This window comes from Mesocricetus auratus, unplaced genomic scaffold, assembly GCF_017639785.1.
Source record: "Mesocricetus auratus isolate SY011 unplaced genomic scaffold, BCM_Maur_2.0 Super-Scaffold_100013, whole genome shotgun sequence".
NCBI lineage: Eukaryota > Metazoa > Chordata > Mammalia > Rodentia > Cricetidae > Mesocricetus > Mesocricetus auratus.
Window position 1 is genome coordinate 82,780,918 of NW_024429196.1, and position 18,986 is coordinate 82,799,903.

General features: G+C 43.4%; 1 protein-coding gene across 4 annotated transcripts in view; it reads right to left on the bottom strand.

The window, feature by feature from the left end:
* Positions 1-8,479, bottom strand: part of Prxl2c (peroxiredoxin like 2C) — a 32,734-nt gene extending 24,255 nt beyond the window's left edge. The window contains exons 1-4 of one of the 4 annotated variants that reach the window (XM_021232036.2): positions 8,053-8,479; positions 7,827-7,895; positions 4,825-4,878; positions 4,604-4,709 (exon numbers count right to left, since the gene is read on the bottom strand). In XM_021232036.2, the coding sequence (XP_021087695.1) occupies positions 4,604-4,709; positions 4,825-4,878; positions 7,827-7,895; positions 8,053-8,244 (421 nt within the window). In that variant the 5' untranslated portion in view covers positions 8,245-8,479. The remainder of the gene's footprint in view (positions 1-4,603; positions 4,710-4,824; positions 4,879-7,826; positions 7,896-8,052) is intronic. The other 3 variants (XM_040756161.1, XM_013119265.3, XM_005078442.4) reach the window with 3 other exon arrangements.
* Between the last annotated feature and the right edge of the window lie 10,507 nt (positions 8,480-18,986).

An 18,986-nucleotide genomic window follows, 5' to 3' on the forward strand; every position in this document is an offset into this window, starting at 1 on the left:
CTCCTTTAATTCCAGCACTTAGGCTGCAGAGGCAGGTGGATCTCTTGAGTTCGAGGTCAGCCTGGTCTACAGAGCTCCAGGGTAGCCAGGGATACAAAAAGGAGCTCTATCTCTAAAAACAAAAATAAACAAAAAAAGTGTGTATTTATTTGCTTATTCAGTGTGAGTGTGTGTATGTGTGTATGTGAGAGTGAGTGAACAGGTGTGCATCCATGATGTGTCATGAAGTGAATATGGAAGGTAGAGGAAAACTTGTGGGAACCAGTTCTCTCTACTATGTGGGTTCCAGGAATCAATTTCTTTACCCACTGAGACATCTTGCTGACCCCAAAACTATTATTTTCTGTTTGATAATATGATATTTTAACTTTAAACCCAAAGATACATACATTATATTATACAATTATGCATAGGCATATGTATTTATTTGGTATATCATATTTATATACTGTAGATTATATAAGCCTTAATATAAATCTATATGGTTGTAACACAATGCATATTATATAACAGTATCACAGACAAAACTATATAAAATGATACATACTGTATGATATATTTAAATAAAAGTAGAAAACAAGTTGCATACATTTTTTTTCATAATTACAAAGTACATTTGGTTTGGAATTCACTTATTTTCTTTACATTTCCTGTCTTTCTTGAGACAAGAAAGATAGTGTCACAAAAGTGAAACTTTTTTCTTTTTTTGCTTTTTTCAAGATAGGTTTCTCTGTGTAGCCTTAGCTGTCCTGGTACTTGCTCTGTAGACCAGGCTGACCTCCAACTCACAGAGATCCACCTGCCTCTGCCTCTTAGTGCAGGGATATATTTTTCTTTCTTTCTTTCTTTTCTTTTTCTTTTTTCTTTTTTTTTCAAGACAAAGTTTTTTGAGGCTGTTCTGGAACTCGCTCTGTAGACTGGCCTCAAACTCACAGAGATCCGCCTGCCTCTGCCTCCCAAGTGCTGGGGTTAAAGGTGTGCACCACCAACACCCAGCTATTTTTTTTTCAAGATAGGATTTTTCTGTGTAACAGCTCTGGCCGTCCTGGAACTTGCTTTTTAGACCATGCTGGACTTAAACTCTGCCTCTGCCTCCCAAGTGTTAGAATTAAAGGTGTGCAGGCTTAAAATCAGCAGTAAGATGGGGCATGTTGTCACATACTTTTACTCCCAGCACTACAAAGGCAGAGGCAAGAGGATATCTGTGAATTTGAGGCCAGCCTGGTGTACATAGCAAGTTCTAGGTCAGCCAGAGCTACATTGTAACTATCTCAAAATAATAATCATAATAAAATAAAGCCACCAGCAAAAGAACATGGCAATCAGGAGGAAAGGGGCTTGAGAGATTGCTCAAGGTTAAGAGCACTGGTTTCTATTCCAGAGGATCTGGCGCTGGATTCCCAACACCCACATGGTTATTCATAACCATCTATGGGATCTGATGCCTGATGGGATGGGTTTTTCTTATTGGATGATGAATAAAACACTGATTGGCTAGTATACAGACAGGAAGTATAGGCGGGGCTACCGGGGGAGGGGAATGCTGGGGAAAGGGCGCCAAGAGAAGCCATGCTGCCAAAGGAGTAATATGCCAGATTACGGGTAAGCCACAGCCTTGTGGCAATACACAGATTAATAGAAACGGGATAATAATTAAGAGAGCTAGCCAGTAAGAAGCATAAGCCATAGGCCAAACAGTTTAATAATTAATATAGTATCTGTGTGTTTATTTGGGGCTAAACAGCTGTGGGACCTGGTGGTACAAAAACTCCAGCTACAGATGCCCTCTTCCAGCTTCTATGGGCACCAGGCACCCATGTGACATCCGTGCAGGCAAAAAACTCATACACATTAATAATAATAATAACAACAACAACAATATTTTTACTATTATCATGGCACATTGGTCTCACAAGCAGTTCCCAGCCCCATCTCCAGTGAGGCCTCCTTGGCTTATTACATCTTTGTCACCATCACTGGCTTCAGCCTGGCCAGGTCTGGTTCCTCCTCCACATGTTCTGTGATTCCTTCACTAACTGCCACAAAACACCTGAGAATTCCCCAAGGGTAAATCCAAACTCTGAGGCAACCTGAATTCAGTGTGAACCAGCCCAGGCTACCCTATAACTCATTTCAGGTCAGCTAGAGGCAGGTGCCTACATGTCTTCGAGTGAGTGGCACTTCCTGACGCCTGTGGACATCTGCCTTTGTCTAGAGCACCCCTTCCCATCCTCACTCCGCCAGCAACTTCCATGGCCAGCTGGGACTTCACCTTCAAAGTCAACTACCTCTAGACTCTTCTCTTCCTTTTCTTTTTTTGGCTTTTTTGAGACATGGTTTCTCTGTATTGTTTTGGAGGCTGTCCTAGAACTCGATCTTTAGACCAGGCTGGCCTGGAACTCACAGATCCACCTGCCTCTGCCTCCTGAGTGCTGGAATTAAAGGCGTGCGTAACCAACGCCCGGCCGACTCTTCTCTTTCACACCATCAAAACAGGCACGTGTCCCTTCTGCATCCCCTCCATCACAAGCCTCTAAGCTGCACTGAGACCCCTGGAAGACAGAGGCTGTCCTTTATCACCTTCCCTCAAGAGCATCCAACACAGTGGGTATCACATTAAGGACGCAACAATTGTTGAGAATGACTGATTCTGACAAAGAATCTGGCTACAATCTGCATGGCTCCTGTTCACTACTCCTAGTCAGCTCTGCAGTGAAGGGAGGGCAGAGATATGATGCAGCAAAAAAGGGGATGTGAGCAAGTTCAAAGACACAGACAAAGCCAATGCAGAGAAGGAAGCTGTAACTGTTAAGGATGTCGGGGTCACTAAATAGAACCTCTGGCTCTTCACAGACAGAGGAAAGCTGCTTTGAGGGCAGGAACCTAAGACTAGAGCCTCAGACTTGTGAAAATGTAAGTCCACCTGAAAGAAGAGCTTGAACTGACCAGCACTACTGAGGGGTTCTCTGTCCAGAAACAACTTCTCAGGAAAGTGTTTGAGTCAAGACTCAGGTCATCATCACTGTTGTAGAAGAGGGGCCACTCTGAAATCTGAGCTGGCAGAACTCAGCAGCATCGCCTATGTGGTTTTGAGCAGAAGTTATGAGGTCATGACAGCTTGTATCAATGTCCCACAGAGCCACTGGGGCCAGGCAGTGTCACATTCCCTGCAAGTAGCTGTGACAGGCTACTGCATAGAGTTGTGAAGGTGAAACTTAAGTTGCACTGGGAATCCCAGGATATTAAAGATGCCAGGACATCTGCTAAACACATTTAATTAATACAAATAAATAAACAAGTTTTAGAAAAGCCTCAAGCATGGAGTGGAACCAGTTTAACAGAAAGGCAACATGTGCTAAAGACAGTAGAACCAGATGGGTGGGTTGCCTAAGTTGGAACACCAAGAGTTCCAGATTTGGGACAGGGAGTTGCAGGATTTGGTGTTAGTCCTACTGTATTTTGGTTTTTCCATTTTTGTCACCCTGACACAAACTTAGACTTAGTTGGGAAGAAGGAATCTTTTGTTTGTTTTGTTTGTCGAGACAGGGTTTCTCTGTGGCTTTGGAAGCTATACTGGAACTAGCTCTTGTAGACCAGGCTAGTCTCAAACTCACAGAGATCCGACTGCCTCTGCCTCCGGAGTGCTGGGATTAAAGGCATGAGCCGCCACCACCACCACCACCCGGCTGGGAAGAGGGAATCTTAATTGAGAAAATGCCTCCATAAGATTGGCCTGTAGGCAAATCTGTGGGGTATTTTCTTAATTAATGATTGATGTGATGGTCCTACCCCTGGGCAGGTGATCCTAGGCTATATAAGAGAGCAGGTTGAGCAAGTCATAGGGAACAAGTCAGTAGGCAGTGTTCCTCTAAGGCTTCTGCTTTACTTCCTGCCTCCAGTTCCCTGCTTTGAGTTCCTACCTTGACTTCCTTCAATGATGGACTGTGATGTAGAAGTATAGGATGAAATAAACCCTTTCCTCCCCACAAGTTACATTTGGTGACGGTGTTTTATCACCACAGTAGAAACCCTAACCAAGACACCTATTAGCTTTCTTTTCTTTCTTCCTAGAAGGGGAGTGTTTACTCTGCACCACTATATATTAAAAAATTAGTAAAATATGTAAGACTTTAAAAAATTATTTTACAGGGAGTTTACAGTTAAGAGCCTGAATCTCAGAAAAGCCTTTGGGCTTCTGAACAGTGTTGATCTCTTAAAATCCCTTTGCCAAGAATTTTTTAAAGATTTATTTTATTTTATTGTTATTATTATCATCTAAAAATAATATGAAAGTGTGTATATCTGTATGTGTGTGCGCTTGTGTGTGCAAGAGCCCTTGGATGCCAGAAGAAGGTGTCAGATTCCTCAGAACTGGAGTTATAAGGTTGTTGTGAGCCAATATATTGGTGGTTGGACCTGAACCTAGGTCCTCTGCAAAAGCAGCAAGTGCCCTTAACCACTGAGTTATCTCACCAGCCCCTTTGATACCTATTTTGTCACAGCAACAGGAAAAGTATCAAACACACCTTTGCTATGCACATATGCCCTAGTATGAGAATACACACGTGTTTGAAAGAATTGCACTGCATGCCAAACATCTTACCTGAGGAGGAAATTTCTTCACCTCTTTTCATTCCCAATCTTTTATAAATTTCTCTCTCAGGATCAACATAGATTTCATGAGAATATCCAGTCAGTTTGCAGAAAGGCTAAAAAGAGAATAATTAAGAAGAAATGAGAGAAAAGTACAGAGGCCCAACATACTCAATTTTTGTATCTGAAATATATTTGACATGGTGGCTCCTCAGTCTGCTAGATCGTTACCTCAATATGATGGTATGATGACTGTCCAATCACTATGAGGGTGACATCTGCTTCCTTTGGGAGAAAGAAGGACAAGAACATACTATTAGAAGCTATGTCTTAAGAACCTTCCCTAAAGCAATTCTTTTGTTTTCTTCTAATGCTACCTATAGGCTTCGAGAAGAATAGAAAACACCAAAATTGCATGAGTAGAAAGAAATGGATGGTTCAATATCTGAGTAATTCAGTTGATTTGTTTTCTCTAGTAAGAATTTCAAGACTTAAACATAAAACTTCTAGAAGAAAATACAGGAGGAAGCTCAGTATAACATTTGTGGGCAAGGATTTGGTTCAGTGAGTAGAGATACTGCCATGCCTGATGACCTGAGTTTCATCTCAGGGACCCACACAGTAGGAGAGAACTGACTCCCGTAAGCTGTCTGACCTCCTCCACACATGCACATACAAATCAATAAAGTATAGCAACAAAAGTAAACATACAAGGGTTGTGTTATTCTATATAGCAAAAGAAACAACAGAGAAAAGACACATCCATTGACTGGACTAAGAAAACCTATGCAAATTATGCGCTGTCTGGATTTGATCTCCAGCAATAAGGGGGCCAAGATTTAAATAATTCTCAAAGGACACAACACATAATCCAAATAGCCAGTAGCTATATGAAAAATTCTTGGGCTGGGGAGATGGTTCAGTAGGTAAAATGTTTGTATGAGGACTTGAGTTCTACCCCCAGAATCCATGCAAAAAAGCCAATGCAGCTGCATGTATTGTCATCCCAGCAATGGAGAGGTGGAGACAGGTGGATCCTGGGGCTCCCAATCTGCTCAGCCCATTCAAATCAGAGAGCTCCAGACCAAAGTGAGATATTATATAAGAAACAAGGTGACAGCACCTGAGGAACCCCCATGGTTGACCTCTGGCCTCCATGATCATGCATGCATGAATTTGTACACACACGCATACGAATTTGTACACTCTAAACACAAAAATATTGATCATCACTAATCATTAGAGAAATGGAAATGAAAACAGCAATGAAGTATCTCTTCACCCCAGGAGAGGTGCTACTAATCAAAAAGAGGAAAATATCTGTGAGGATATGGTGGTGATGAGAATAAATTAGCACAGCCTTTAGGAAAACAGTACACAGGCTCTTCAAAACATTAAAGACAGAACTACCACATGAACCAAAAAAAAATGCCATTATGGTTATACATAAAAGGGAAATGAAATGAGCATGCAAAGAGACCCCACACTTCCATGTGCTCTACAGCACTATCAGCAGCTAAGTACTCAACCCAAGTGTCTATCAGTGGATGAATGCATAAAGAAAAGTGTAGAAAAAGAGGGTTTTTTCGTCATTTGTTAAAACATGGAGGACATTATGCTAAGTGAAATAAGCCAGGAACAGAAAGACAAATACCAGACTATTCCACTTAGGATACATGTGGATTCAGTCTAACCCACGGAAGTAGAGAACAAAACAGTGGTTACCACGGACTGGGAGAAAAAGGGTTGGGGCATAAAGAAGATTGTTCACAGGGTACAATTTGAGTTAGACATGAGGAAGAGCCATCACTTCAGAATGATCCACTGTGACATAGTGACTAGTAGTAATATGCTGTCTATTTCAAAATCACCAAAAACATACATCTACTTTAAAAGTTCTTTGAATTTTGATAGCCTGGTGTGGTAGCACACGCCTTTATTCCTAGCGCTTGAGAGGCAGAGGCAGAGGCAAGCAGATCTCTATGAGTTCGAAGCCAGCCTGATCTACAGAGTTCCAGGACAGCCAGGCTACACAGAGAAACCCTGTCTTGAAAAAAAAAACCAAAAATAAATAAACAAAAAACCGCCACCAATGAAAACATCACACACACACAATGGAAATGCAATCAGCCATAAAGAATGAGGTAATGGTAACTGCAGGAAATGGGTGGAAATGGACATTATTATGCCAAATCAAATAAAGCCACACGAGACAAATATGGCATGTTTTTTTCTAACATGCAAAATCTAGGTTTGTTTCTTTTTTTTTTTTTTTTTTTTGGTTTTTTGAGACAGGGTTTCTCTGTATTGTTTTGGAGGCAAAATCTAGGTTTAAACTTATACGCATGTATTTATGCAGGGTGTGAAAACAGAAGGAGTCTGGGAGGATGAGGCCCAGGGGTAAGGGGAATGAGAGGGCAAAGGAATAGAAAGATAATGTATCTAGAAAGCAAAGGAGATCAACGTGGCTCTAGAGGAAGAGAGAAGCAAGAAGGGGTGGCAGCAAATAAGTGTCACAATAAGACCCATCTGTATGTTAAGTAAATCAATAGTGTCAATACATTAAAAATGTTAGGTTGAGGCCAGGCGGCGGTGGTGCACACCCTCAATCCCTGCACTTGGGAGGCAGAGGCAGGTGGATCTCTTGTGTGTTCGGGCCAGTCTGTTCTACTAGGGGGGGGGCGGGTTAGGTTGATGTAATACCTTTACATCGTAAAGATGTTTCAGACTATTAACTTGTAAACGAAAGGAATAGAAGGGCAGGCAGAACAGTTAAAAATTTTTCCCTCATACATCCTAATTGATAAACGTGTGCTGAAAATAGATCTTAGTTTGACAAACGCCCAAAGTCTTCCATTCACATCTTCCATATCCAAATCTGGGGACCCAAGAAAAACAGGGATGTGGAACCTGTTACTCATTGGCAAATAGAAACATGCATTTCTAAGATATGTCAACATTTTCCTATAATGAATAACTATTTGGGTTATAAGATCTAAGGACCAAAAACATCAGGCAGTTGGGCCTGTGTTTTGTTTTGATTTTGCATTCTTATGCAACATTTGGGTTTGGACACAGGCAGCTTACAGGTAACATAAACATTAGTACGTTTTCAGGAGGGCGCAAAAGAGAGCATTAGGTCTCTGCCCCTCTGGAGGATGGAGGCGGAGGGGACACCCACTCACAGCTCACCCCATCGCATTGGCCAGTGCCGCTCATTCGGGAAAACTTACTCGGAGGGCGCTCTTGGGGATTTTGGCCAGATCCTCGACGTATTCTTTACAGACGTAACACAAGAAATGCTGAAAGGCAACAATGCAGAAGAGCGCGTCAACAAGGCAGCAGCCGGGTTCCAGAAGGGTCAGGCGCTCGGTTCCGGGCGAAGTGCTGCACCCTCGCCGGCCCAGGAGCTGGGCGGCCTCCGGGAGGCCCTTCCCGTCCCGCCCTACCCGTGCTCACCCTCACGAACACCACCACGGCCCGCCGCTCCTGGAACAGCGCGCCGAACGTCACCCGTCTCCCGGACGCGTCCAGCACCGGCAGCTCCGCCACGTCAGCTGCCAGTGGCTGCCCACGTTCTGTGTTCGAACCGCTCGAGCTCAGGACCCGGCCTGCGCAGCCGCTGACCTGGCGCGTCACCGGCTCGGCCATAGCGGCGGGGACAGGGGGGTGCGACCGCTCAGGTCCGCCAGGGGCCGCGGGAGGTGGGGCCACGCGGGACGGGGAGGGACTGAGGTTCCAAAGCTGGGCCACACGGAATGAGGCGGGGCCACACAGTAGAAGGCGGAGTCACACGGGAGAAGAAGGGACGGGGCGGGGCTGAGGTTTGGAAGCCGGGACACACGGGAGGAGGCGGGGTAAGGCGGGACGGAGCGGGGTTGAGGCTCGGAAGCAGGGCCACACGGTAGAAGGCGGGACCACACGGTAGGAGGCGGAGTTACACGGAGGAGGCGGGGCTACGCGGGACGGGGCGGAGCCACGCGGGACGGGGAAGAACTAAGGTTCGGAAATCGGGCTACACGGGAGGAGGCGGGGTAAGGCGTGACGGGGCGGGGTTGAGGTTCAGAAGCAGGGCCACACGGTAGAAGTCGGAGTTACAGGAAGGAGGCGGGACGGGGCGGGGCCACGCGGGACGGGAAGGATCTGAGGTTCGGAAGCCGCACCACTCGGGAGAAGGTGGGGTAACGCGGGACGGGGCGGGGCTGAGGGTCGGCAGCCGGACCACACGGGAGGAGGCGGGGCTACGCGGCACGGGGCGGGGTTGAGGCTCGGAGGCTGGGCCACACTGTAGGAGGCGGGGCCACACGGGAGGCGGGGTCACGAGCGTGGAGAGGGGCTGGTCTTCAGGAGGAGGGACAGGACTGACACTTAGGAGGCGTGGCCACGGGGACGGGGCGGATCTTTCGCAGTTGGAATGCGTTAGTCCCTCTTTCTACTGCCTACTAACTTCCCAGATAAAAAGGGGCTGCAAAGATAGACCAGTGATCAAGAGCATTGGCTTTTCTTGTAGAGAGCCAGGATTCGGTTTCCAGCATCCACATAGCCCCTCACAACTGTAACTCCAGTTCCATGATATCTGATGCCCTATTCTGGCCTCCTTAGGCACCGTTTAGAGTGCCTACTGCTCTTGCAGAAAACGCCAAATTAGAATTTCCGTGCCCGCATCAGATGTTCACAACTGCGTGTAACTCCTGACACCTTCTTTGGGGACTCAGGCATCTGTACTCACGGAGAGAGAGGAGGAGGAGGAGGAGGCATGAGTGGGAGGGAGGGAATTAAAAATAGAACAGTTCATTTAAAATTTTAAAATTAATAGCCAGGCAGTGGTGGCACACTCCTTTAACCCCAGCACTCGGGAGGCAGAGGCAGGCAAATCTCTTGAGACCAGCCTGGTCTACAGAGTGAGTTCGAGGACACCCAGGGCTACGTAGAAAAAGACCTGTCTTGAAAAAGCAAATAAACACATAAAATTTAAGTTACATTTTATTTATTTTGTATTCACGAGTTGTCTGTGTGGGGGTATGAGCATGCCTACTCTTGTATGTGGAGATCAGAGGACTTTTGGGAGTTGGCTCTCTGCTTCTATCATGTGGGTCCCAAGGATTGAACTCAGATCATGAGGCTTGGTGGCAAATGTCTTTACCTACTGTGTGATTTCCCAGGCCCACCACCTGGCATTTGTTCACGTCCTTTCATTTCCCATTCTGTATTCCCTACCCCAAATGAACCACTTCAGCTGGCTGTGGGTCTTTACCTGATACAGCGACCAAAGTCATTTCCATTGACTTTAAATACATACACTCTGTGGGACAGCCGGTATTCCAGATACTCCTTACTTCACTGTGGAGTGGTCCTTAGTAATCAGGGCCAGTCATGGCAGAGAGAACAGTTACTCCCTGTTCTGCCTGTTGCTTCAAAGGAGACCACGGTAACCACAGAAACAAATGTGCTGATAAAATAAAGCACGCATGAATAGTGCATAAAAGAGAAGAATTCCTAATGCTGTTAAGTCTTCCATCCTAATTTCTCCATGAGCCCAGGCTGCATATGGGTTCTATTTGAGTCAACTTTGGATCTTGGTAACCAAGTTTGCTTTTTTTTTTTTTTTTTGCTTCAGTCAGTTCTGTGTTCTTCTGTTTCAAAAAACTATAGTTTGAGGCTTGAGAGATGGCTTAGCAGTTAAGGGTACTTACTGGCTGCTCTTCCAGAGGTCTTGAGTTTCTGTTCCCAGCAACCACTTTGTGGCTCACAATCACCTATAATGGGATCTGATGCCCTCTTCTGGCATAAAGTGTTCATACATGCAGACAGAGCACTCATACATAAATCTTTAAAACAAAACAAAATGTATTGCATTATTGCGTGTGTGTGTCTATGTAGAGATCAGAGGACAGCTTGTGGGAGTCAGCTCTGTCCTTCCATCACGTAGGGCTCAAGGGGTTGCAGGCTGGTGGTGAGGCCTGGCAACAGGTGACCTGAGCTATCTCCTGATAGCTATAGTCCATTGAGCTGTCTTGTCAGCCTTTTTAATAAAACACTTTAACTGTAAGAAACTGGATTCTGAGTGCAGGTGACTTTGCTGCAGTAATACTGAAGGAGACCTTGACCTGTATGTTATTCTCTATAACCCCAGCTCCTGAATCCAAGTTCTTCCCAAGGATAGCTGACATGTTAGGACAAAGTAAAACCACAGCTCACTGTTCAGAAGTCAAATAAAATATAATACCATATGAATGTATGTGAATTAATCTGGCATGGTAGAAAACATGAATCAGAATTCCTGTTATATTTCACATATCAGGGTGATTCGCTAAACGAAAAGATAAAAACCAGCATAGCATGAAGAACCAGTTTTATTTTTGTTTTAAGACAGGATTTCTTTGTGTTCTGGAACTTGCTCTGTAGACCAGGCTGGCCTCTAACTCACAGAGGTCCACCTGCCTCTGACTTCCAAGTGCTGGGATTAAAGGTATAGGCCACCACCTCCCATTAAAGAACCAGCTTTTACCTGCAGCTGTCAAGGTGTCTGAGCTGATAAAGACCCACATGGGAGGTGAAAAACAACTCCTGGAAATTGTCCTCCGACCTCTACACTTGTGCTGTGGCAGGTGTGCGCATAAGTAGTGTTTTACGGTGAACTTTGTTGGTGTTACTAGAGATATTCAATAGATGGCACTCTCTACATTTATATGTGAAAGATTTATTTGCACATTTGTTCATTTGCATTTTGCTTTGGGAAGCTCTTAACTAAAAATGGTCTCTTGGGGACCTAGTTCCTTATTTGTTAATCATCCTCATTTTGGAAAATGCAGTCAAATATATTCATCTAGACCTGGCAGCAAAATGGCAAAGAGTGTTGGTAGACTGTCCCTCCTGGACCCCTGGGCCTTGGCCACCCCAGCAGATTCTAGCAGTAAACCTTTCTTAGCAGACAGTGGACTCATTCAGTTACAGGAAGACCTCGCTCAGAACATTGATGTTCACCATGCTGAGCCATTGTTGTTCCTTAACAGCTTCTATGGGAAGTGCTCACAGCTGTGCGTGGGGGCATACTCCTGGGCAAGGGTTTGAACCGCCCCAGGAAACCTTCCTGAGAAAGGAGGTGGAAAATGAGAACCCCAAAATTCCAAGGCTCAGGGAGAATAAGTGAGAGTTGGCTCCATGTACAGCACAGATGTGCTCCCATGAATATTCTGGGATTTTGGAGACCAAATCTCCGGGGGTGGGGTTGGCTACTACTATTGCACTGGCATCCTTTTGTCCCAAGAAAGGAAGACCTGCCCAGCGGTAAGATAGAAAAAGCATGCCTGTTTTGCCCCTCCCCTACTTGTTAGGGTTGGACACTACCAGATAGAGCTGTCCAACAGGGGTTTCCCAGTTAGTGGGGCTGACATAGAGTTCTCTTTGGTAAGGGTGGCTCCAAGAAGAGGAGGAGTAGAGACCTCTAAAGTGTGAGATGGAAGTGAGAAAGCTGACCTATAGGTCAGAAAATCTCAACACATTTTCTTTCTTTCTTTTTCAAATACTTGGGCTAGTCTCGGTTTATAGGCACATCTGCGTTTCTACTGTCCTTACTTCCAGAACAAGACAGACAGCAGATTGGAGGAAGAGAACCTTCTTGAGATCATTACAAAGATGGTGATGTTCACGTTTAATTTTTTAGCTAGTATTAAAGAATGCATCATGGATTTGTTGAGCTGCACTGATGTGAAGAAACAGCTCAGTGGTTAAGAGCACTTGCTGCTCTTGTAGAGAACCTGGGATCAGTTCCCAGCACCCACATGGTGGCTCACAGCCACCTGTAACTCCAGTTCCAGGGGATCTGATGCCCTCTTCTGGCCACCACACCTGGCTATTATTTTTAATAATTTTTTAAAGATTTATTTATTATGTATACAGTATTCTGTCTGTCTGTATCCCTCTAGGCCAGAAGAGGGCACCAGATCTCATTACAGATGCTTGTGAGCCACCATGTGGTTGATGGGAATTGAACTCAGGGCCTCTGGAGGAACAGCTAGTTTGTACATTCATTTATTCATGTATATGTATATACATAAAACATGAGCATATATATATACATATATATATATATATGCTCCTGTCCCTGTCACAACTCATATGTGGCAGTCAAGAGGACAACTTATGGGAGTTAGTTCTCTCCTTTCACCTTCTGGGTATTGGGAATTGAACTTGGATTGTCAAGTTTGCATATTGCCTTTACCTGCTGAACCATCTTGTCAGTTGTCATATAAATTCTTACACTACATTCAGGTAAGAAAGTCACACTGTGCTGGGCAGTGGAGGCGCATGCCTTTGATCCCAGCACTCAGGATGGAGAGGCAGGCAGAGATCTCTGTGAGGAGCTAGTTCCAGGACAACCAGAGCTGTTACACAGAGAAACTCTGTCTCAAGAAACTAAAACCAAAGGGGGGAAAAAAAGTGACACTACATTGCATTAGCCCAAAGCACCCTATCCCAATGGTTCCATGTTTCTCTAAAGTACCTCTGGAAACCCTGCCCAAACCCAAACAGTTAAATCTAGGTGCTCACTGCTTTTACAAGAACTGGTGAAATGTTACTTGGGCACTTGTATCCAAAGAAACCATAAACATTTTAGTTCCTGCCCACCAGAATACTCATGTCAATGCTAATGGCCAATGGTTTCCCCTCAACACAGGGAAATTTGTTATTTTTTAAGAAGCTGTGGCTGGGTATAAGAAAGTGCCTGAGAAAGGCTGCTCATCATTCAACTAACTAAAACCAATCAACAAAATCTATCTCCAGCATTTCCGACTCATCCAAAGCCCTGTATCTGTTGTTACCATCTACATCATTATATGAAAAGGATATCCTGGCTGGGTGGTAGTGGCACATGCCTTTAGTCCCAGCACTTGGGAAGCAGAGGCAGGTGGATCTCAGTAAGTTCAAGGGTAGCCTGGTCTACAAAGCAAGTTTCAGGACAGCCAAGGCTGTTACATCAAGAAACCCTGTCTCGATGACCCCACCCCCCCAAAAACAAAAAGCAAAAAGCAATGGGAGAAATAGAATAAAGGTTTAATTTCAACTACTTAAAGATGTGGAGAATTTTATTCCCAATATTTACTCAGGCACACTTCCTTCTTATCTTTAAAAAAACGGCATGAAAACATGACATCCAAAGCTGACCTAGAAGCCAGATTCATTTTATTAGTTTCTCATTTATTTAGTGTATAGGGGTGGAGTTGGAAGTGTCCTCTGCTCACATTTGGAGATCAGAGGACAACTGTCTCCTCCCACATTGCGTTGTTGTTGCTTTTCGAGACAGGGTTTCTCTGTGTGGCTTTGGAGGCTGTCCTGGAACTCACTCTATAAAGACCAGGCTGGCCTCGAACTCACAGAGATCCGCCTGCCTCTGCCTCCCGAGTACAGGGATTAAAATGAAGTAGAGTTTAGTGAAGTAGAGTTTCCCCCCCGCCATCTACTTAAGGGTAGCTGACCCATGAGCTTTCAGTCACTTGCCATCATATCCTTCATTTTAAGGGGTTTCCGGGAATCCAACTCAGGTTATTATCATTGTGTGGCAAGTGTTTTTTATCAGCCAAGTCATCTCTCGGGGCCTCATGCTCATTTTATTCTGAAGGGCCCTGCAGTGTCTTGTGGGCATCTTGTATTTGTCACACCTGGTTGTGGCATACATCATAGGCATCCTATTCCAGCAGTCTGTCACAAAGTGCAGCCTGCCTGAAATGGAGATTGGAAATGTTAGAGTGGCTAGGTACTTGGAGGAAAAATGAAATTATCACTTATGAACAGAATACCGACTCCATGATTTGCGAGAATTATCTAACAAGAAATGATTTTGCCATGCATGGTGGCATATGCCTCTAATCCCAGCACTCGAGAGGCAGAGGCAGGCAGATCTCTGTGCGTTCAAGACTAGTCTGGTTTACAGAGCAAGTTCTAGAGCATCCAGAGCTGCACAGAGAAACCCTGTCTCAAAAACAACAAAAATAAAGCAAAACAAAAAATATGTCTAGAAGGGATTTTTTTTTTAGTTCAGCATTATTATTCTTTATTTGTGGTGCTAGGGCCCACGCCCAGGGCCTTGCACATGCTCGGTTAGTCTTCTAAGTACCTAAGGCACTTGAGGAGGAAAATCATACATTATTTCTTTTGACTCTTGATTGTAAAAGGACTGAAATCACATTGGAAAATTTCTACCCTGATGTAGAAATTAACTATGCACATACAGAATCATCTAAGGAATCCAGAAGGGGGCTTTCATGAACCAAGTAAAACACCATACATTCGCATAAGTGTAACATAGGTTACCAGGAGCATATGATTGAGACAGCTGCTTTAATCTGAAGGAAAAGGAAATAACAACCCCACTTCCCCTCCCAAAGATCAGTGAGCAAGAAAAACATCTTCCTTCTGGTTAGCTGTGCTGGGTATAACTGCCCCCTTCCAAAGGGCACAGCTTCACACTCCAATAGACAGCTACAGAAGGACCTTCTGGGACATGAAGGTCTGTTACGCACGAATGCACACACTAACCCAGGGCTCCCATACCTCTATGTCTTCACAGAGTTCCGGAAAATTAAGGTCACTTATTCACATTTTTGTGGCTTCCATGTAAAAATCACTTTTAAGATGCTTTTGATTAAAAAGATTCTGATCTGGCAGTCTAGCAAGGAGAGTTGGTCTAACGTCAAGTCCACATACAAAAGCAGAGAGGTGAACAACCTTCTAGAAGGGATTTCTATGGTTCTTTGAAAGAACCAGAACCCTTTGTGAATTCTTTGATGTATCCTGCTGGTGGCTTTTGAAGAAAGCTTTTTGTACATTCATATTCAACAGAATAGTTTCTCCTGTTTGACTCCTGCTTTCTGTATGTTGAAACAATTTCTGTTTTCCTTTTTGTTTTGTTTGTTTGTTTGTTTTGGGGGAAAGCTTCTCTTCGTAGCTTTGGTTATCCTAGAACTTTGTCTGTAGATCAGGCTGGCCTCAAATTCAGACATCCACCCGCCTCTACCTTCCAAGTGCTGGATAAAAGTTCTGTTGTACAAGAACTGTTTTCTTACAGAATTTCAAGTGTTTTTCCCTGTCAAAATCTTTTTTTTGGAGCCGGGCGTTGGTGGCGCACGCCTTTAATCCCAGCACTCGGGAGGCAGAGGCAGGCGGATCTCTGTGAGTTCGAGGCCAGCCTGGACTACCAAGCGAGTTCCAGGACAGCCTCCAAAGCCACAGAGAAACCCTGTCTCGAAAAACCAAAAAAAAAAAATCTTTTTTTTGGAGGGGAGGGTGTTCAAGACAGGGTTTCTCTCCTGTCAAAATATTTTTTTACATAAAAATATTATGCTATTTTATTTGAGCATCAGCAGATCCATGGGAGGCCTGGATCCAATGCCTACTGTATGAGTGTGGGGACTAGAGAAAGACATGGAAAATAAAATCCTCAGGATCAAACCCAGGGCGTTGAGCATGGCTGGTAAGTGCTCTGCCACTGAACTCCAGCTCCAACCCCTCATGAATATTTACTTGTTATTTGTTAAACTGAGATCTACAGAAACAGAGGAAGCTAAGCACTGCCTTCCAAGGACAAAGATCCAGTAAGAGTCCTGTCAAAATCTTTATAAGTCAAATGAATGTTTCTTTTGTCAGAAAGATTTTCCAGTCATCATATCACCAGGACATCCTTTCTTCTTGAATTCTCTGGTATACATTTAGAGCTGACCTATACAATTACCCATATTCATTGCATTCATGAGATTTCTTCACACTAAGAATTCTCTGAAGTATTCTAAGGTTTTATTTCTGGCCAAAAGTTTCCTACATCCATTACATTGCAAGGGTTTCTCTGTGGTATGAATTCTCTGATGGTCACTAAGGATTGTCTTTTGTACAAATGTTTTCCCACATTCATTAGACTTAATGGTTTCTCTCCAGTGTGGATTTTTTTTTGTGTACTCTGAGGGTTGATGTCCAGGCAAAATTTTTTCACAGTCATGACATTTAAACGGTTTCTTTCCTATGTGAATTCTTTTGTGTTGAAGAAGATGGTATTTTTGCCAGAAGGATTTTTCACATCTATTACATTGCTGTTTTTTTCTCCATCTCCAAAATACATCTCTGATGTATTTTGATGTTTGATTTCTGACTAACTGTTCTTTTTTTTAAATATTTATTTATTTTTATTTTATGTGCATTGATCTCTTGCCTGCATATATGTCTGTGTGAGGATGCCAGATCTGCTGGAAATGGAGTTACAGACAGCTGTGAGGTGCCATGTAAGTGCTAGGAATTGAACTCAGGTCCTCTGGAAGAGCAGCCAGTGCTCTTAACCACTGAACCATCTCTCCAGCCCCCTAAACATTCTTCTACATATACTACATTGAAAGGATTTCTCTCCTGTGTGACTTCTATGATGAACTCGAACGTTTGACTTCTGGACAAATGTTTTCTCACATTTGTTACATTTATATAGTTTCTCTGTGCTGTGAATTCTTTAATGTGTCCTGAGGTACGACTTCTGGGAGAAAGCCTTTCCATATTCATTACATGCAGATGATTTCCTGCCTGACAGAAGGATTTCCCACATTCATTAAATTTTATGGTTTTATCTCACCGTGAATTCTTTGTGGTTTGTGTAATATCCCATACATAGGGCATATTTTCATGACAGTTAGAGGACTCATCCCCAGTTTGAGTTCAGTCATTAGGTTATAAGGGATTCTCCTCCTGTGAAAGTTTTTTAAGAAGGAATGACATGTGAATGCCTGCAGTTATTCTCACATGCATTACATTCACAACGTTTCAGACTCAGGTTAAATTCATTGTCTCCCTTCTAAGCTGACTTCTTAGAGGACAAAGTTATTTCCCTGTGCTACTCATTCTGTGGTCAGAGACAGTTGTCTTACTGTAGTTTTTCCTATATTCGTCATCTTTGCAGGGTTTCTCATCTGCATGACATAGTCAGCCTGAACACATGTAGATTTTCCAGTTGTTACCACTGAAATCCTGTTCCAATGTTTCAAACTTTGGGTGTTCAGGAAGATTCTCCATATAGCTGAGCATTTTCATGCTTTTTTTAACATCCATAATAGTTATCTTCTGTTGGACTTTTTTTTTTTTTTTTTTTTTTGGTTTTTCGAGACAGGGTTTCTCTGTGGCTTTGGAGGCTGTCTTGGAACTAGCTCTTATAGACCAGGCTGGTCTCGAACTCACAAAGATCCGCCTGTCTCTGCCTCCTGAGTGCTGGGACTAAAGGCATGCGCCACCAACGCCTGGCCTTCTGTTGGACTTTTATCAAACCTAATTGTGAAAGGCAATTTCTCACATCTATTATGGTAACCTGATTTTTTTTTTCTGTTGAACAGTTTGTATTATTAATGACAGATTCAGAAGAACTTTGCAAGCTCACTCCCTGTGAGTCACATTTGCAGGAAATCTTGGCTGAACAAAGTAGAGTGGTATGAATGCGAAAGGGTTTTCCTGAAACTCTTTCCTCTATTCAATGTTTTATTACTCATGGGCAAAGCCCATTCTGTATATTTGTTCTTGGTTTTATTTTCCCTCTGAATTAGGTCACCACCACTTCAATCTTCCAAAACTGAGAAAAGTTGAAGACATCTTATGAATTTATATCTCTTATTGGCAGGGCTTTTACTCATGTAGTTCCAGGCCAGCCAGGACCCTTTCTCAAAAAAAAAAAAAACAGTAAACAAACAAACAAATAAATAGACTCAATACAGAAGGTTTTATTTTGGGAAGGAGACTGTAGACTCGTTCTAGATATCATCTTGATGTTATTGGCAAAACACTAAATTGTTCACAGTTTTCCAACTTGATATATTTCATTAGCATGGACTCCTTGGTAACAAATACCAGATAGTAACAACTTTCATATGTTGATATGAGGAAGTTATTGCTTAACCTCTCACTTATCTTTGAGCTGTGATTCACAGAAATACAAACAAGTACTGTATAGTTTGGTGAAAAGAAAATCATACTTGTAACTGCATATAATCTGTAGTTCCATTCTGTCATCACTGATTTATTCTAAAAATCTAAAAAGGAGATGATCTGACCATATTATCTTCAGTGTCCTCATTAGATGTGACATGAGAGGTGTATTTTTAAAGGGGGCATCATGGAAGGCCTTATGTAAATATGACACATTTAAGAAAGGTCTGAGCTGGGGGCTGGAGAGATACCTTAGTGTTTTAGAGAACTTGCTGCTCTTGCAGAAGGCCCATGCTTGGTTCCCAGTACCTATACAGGCAGCTCACAACCACCTGTACTCCAGTTCTAGGGGTAGGAATGATAGGATAAAAGGTAGATTATTTAATCTACTTTTAAACTAAAAAGCAACTACTAGTCTTAAATATTTTACATTAGTATGGGTCTTTATA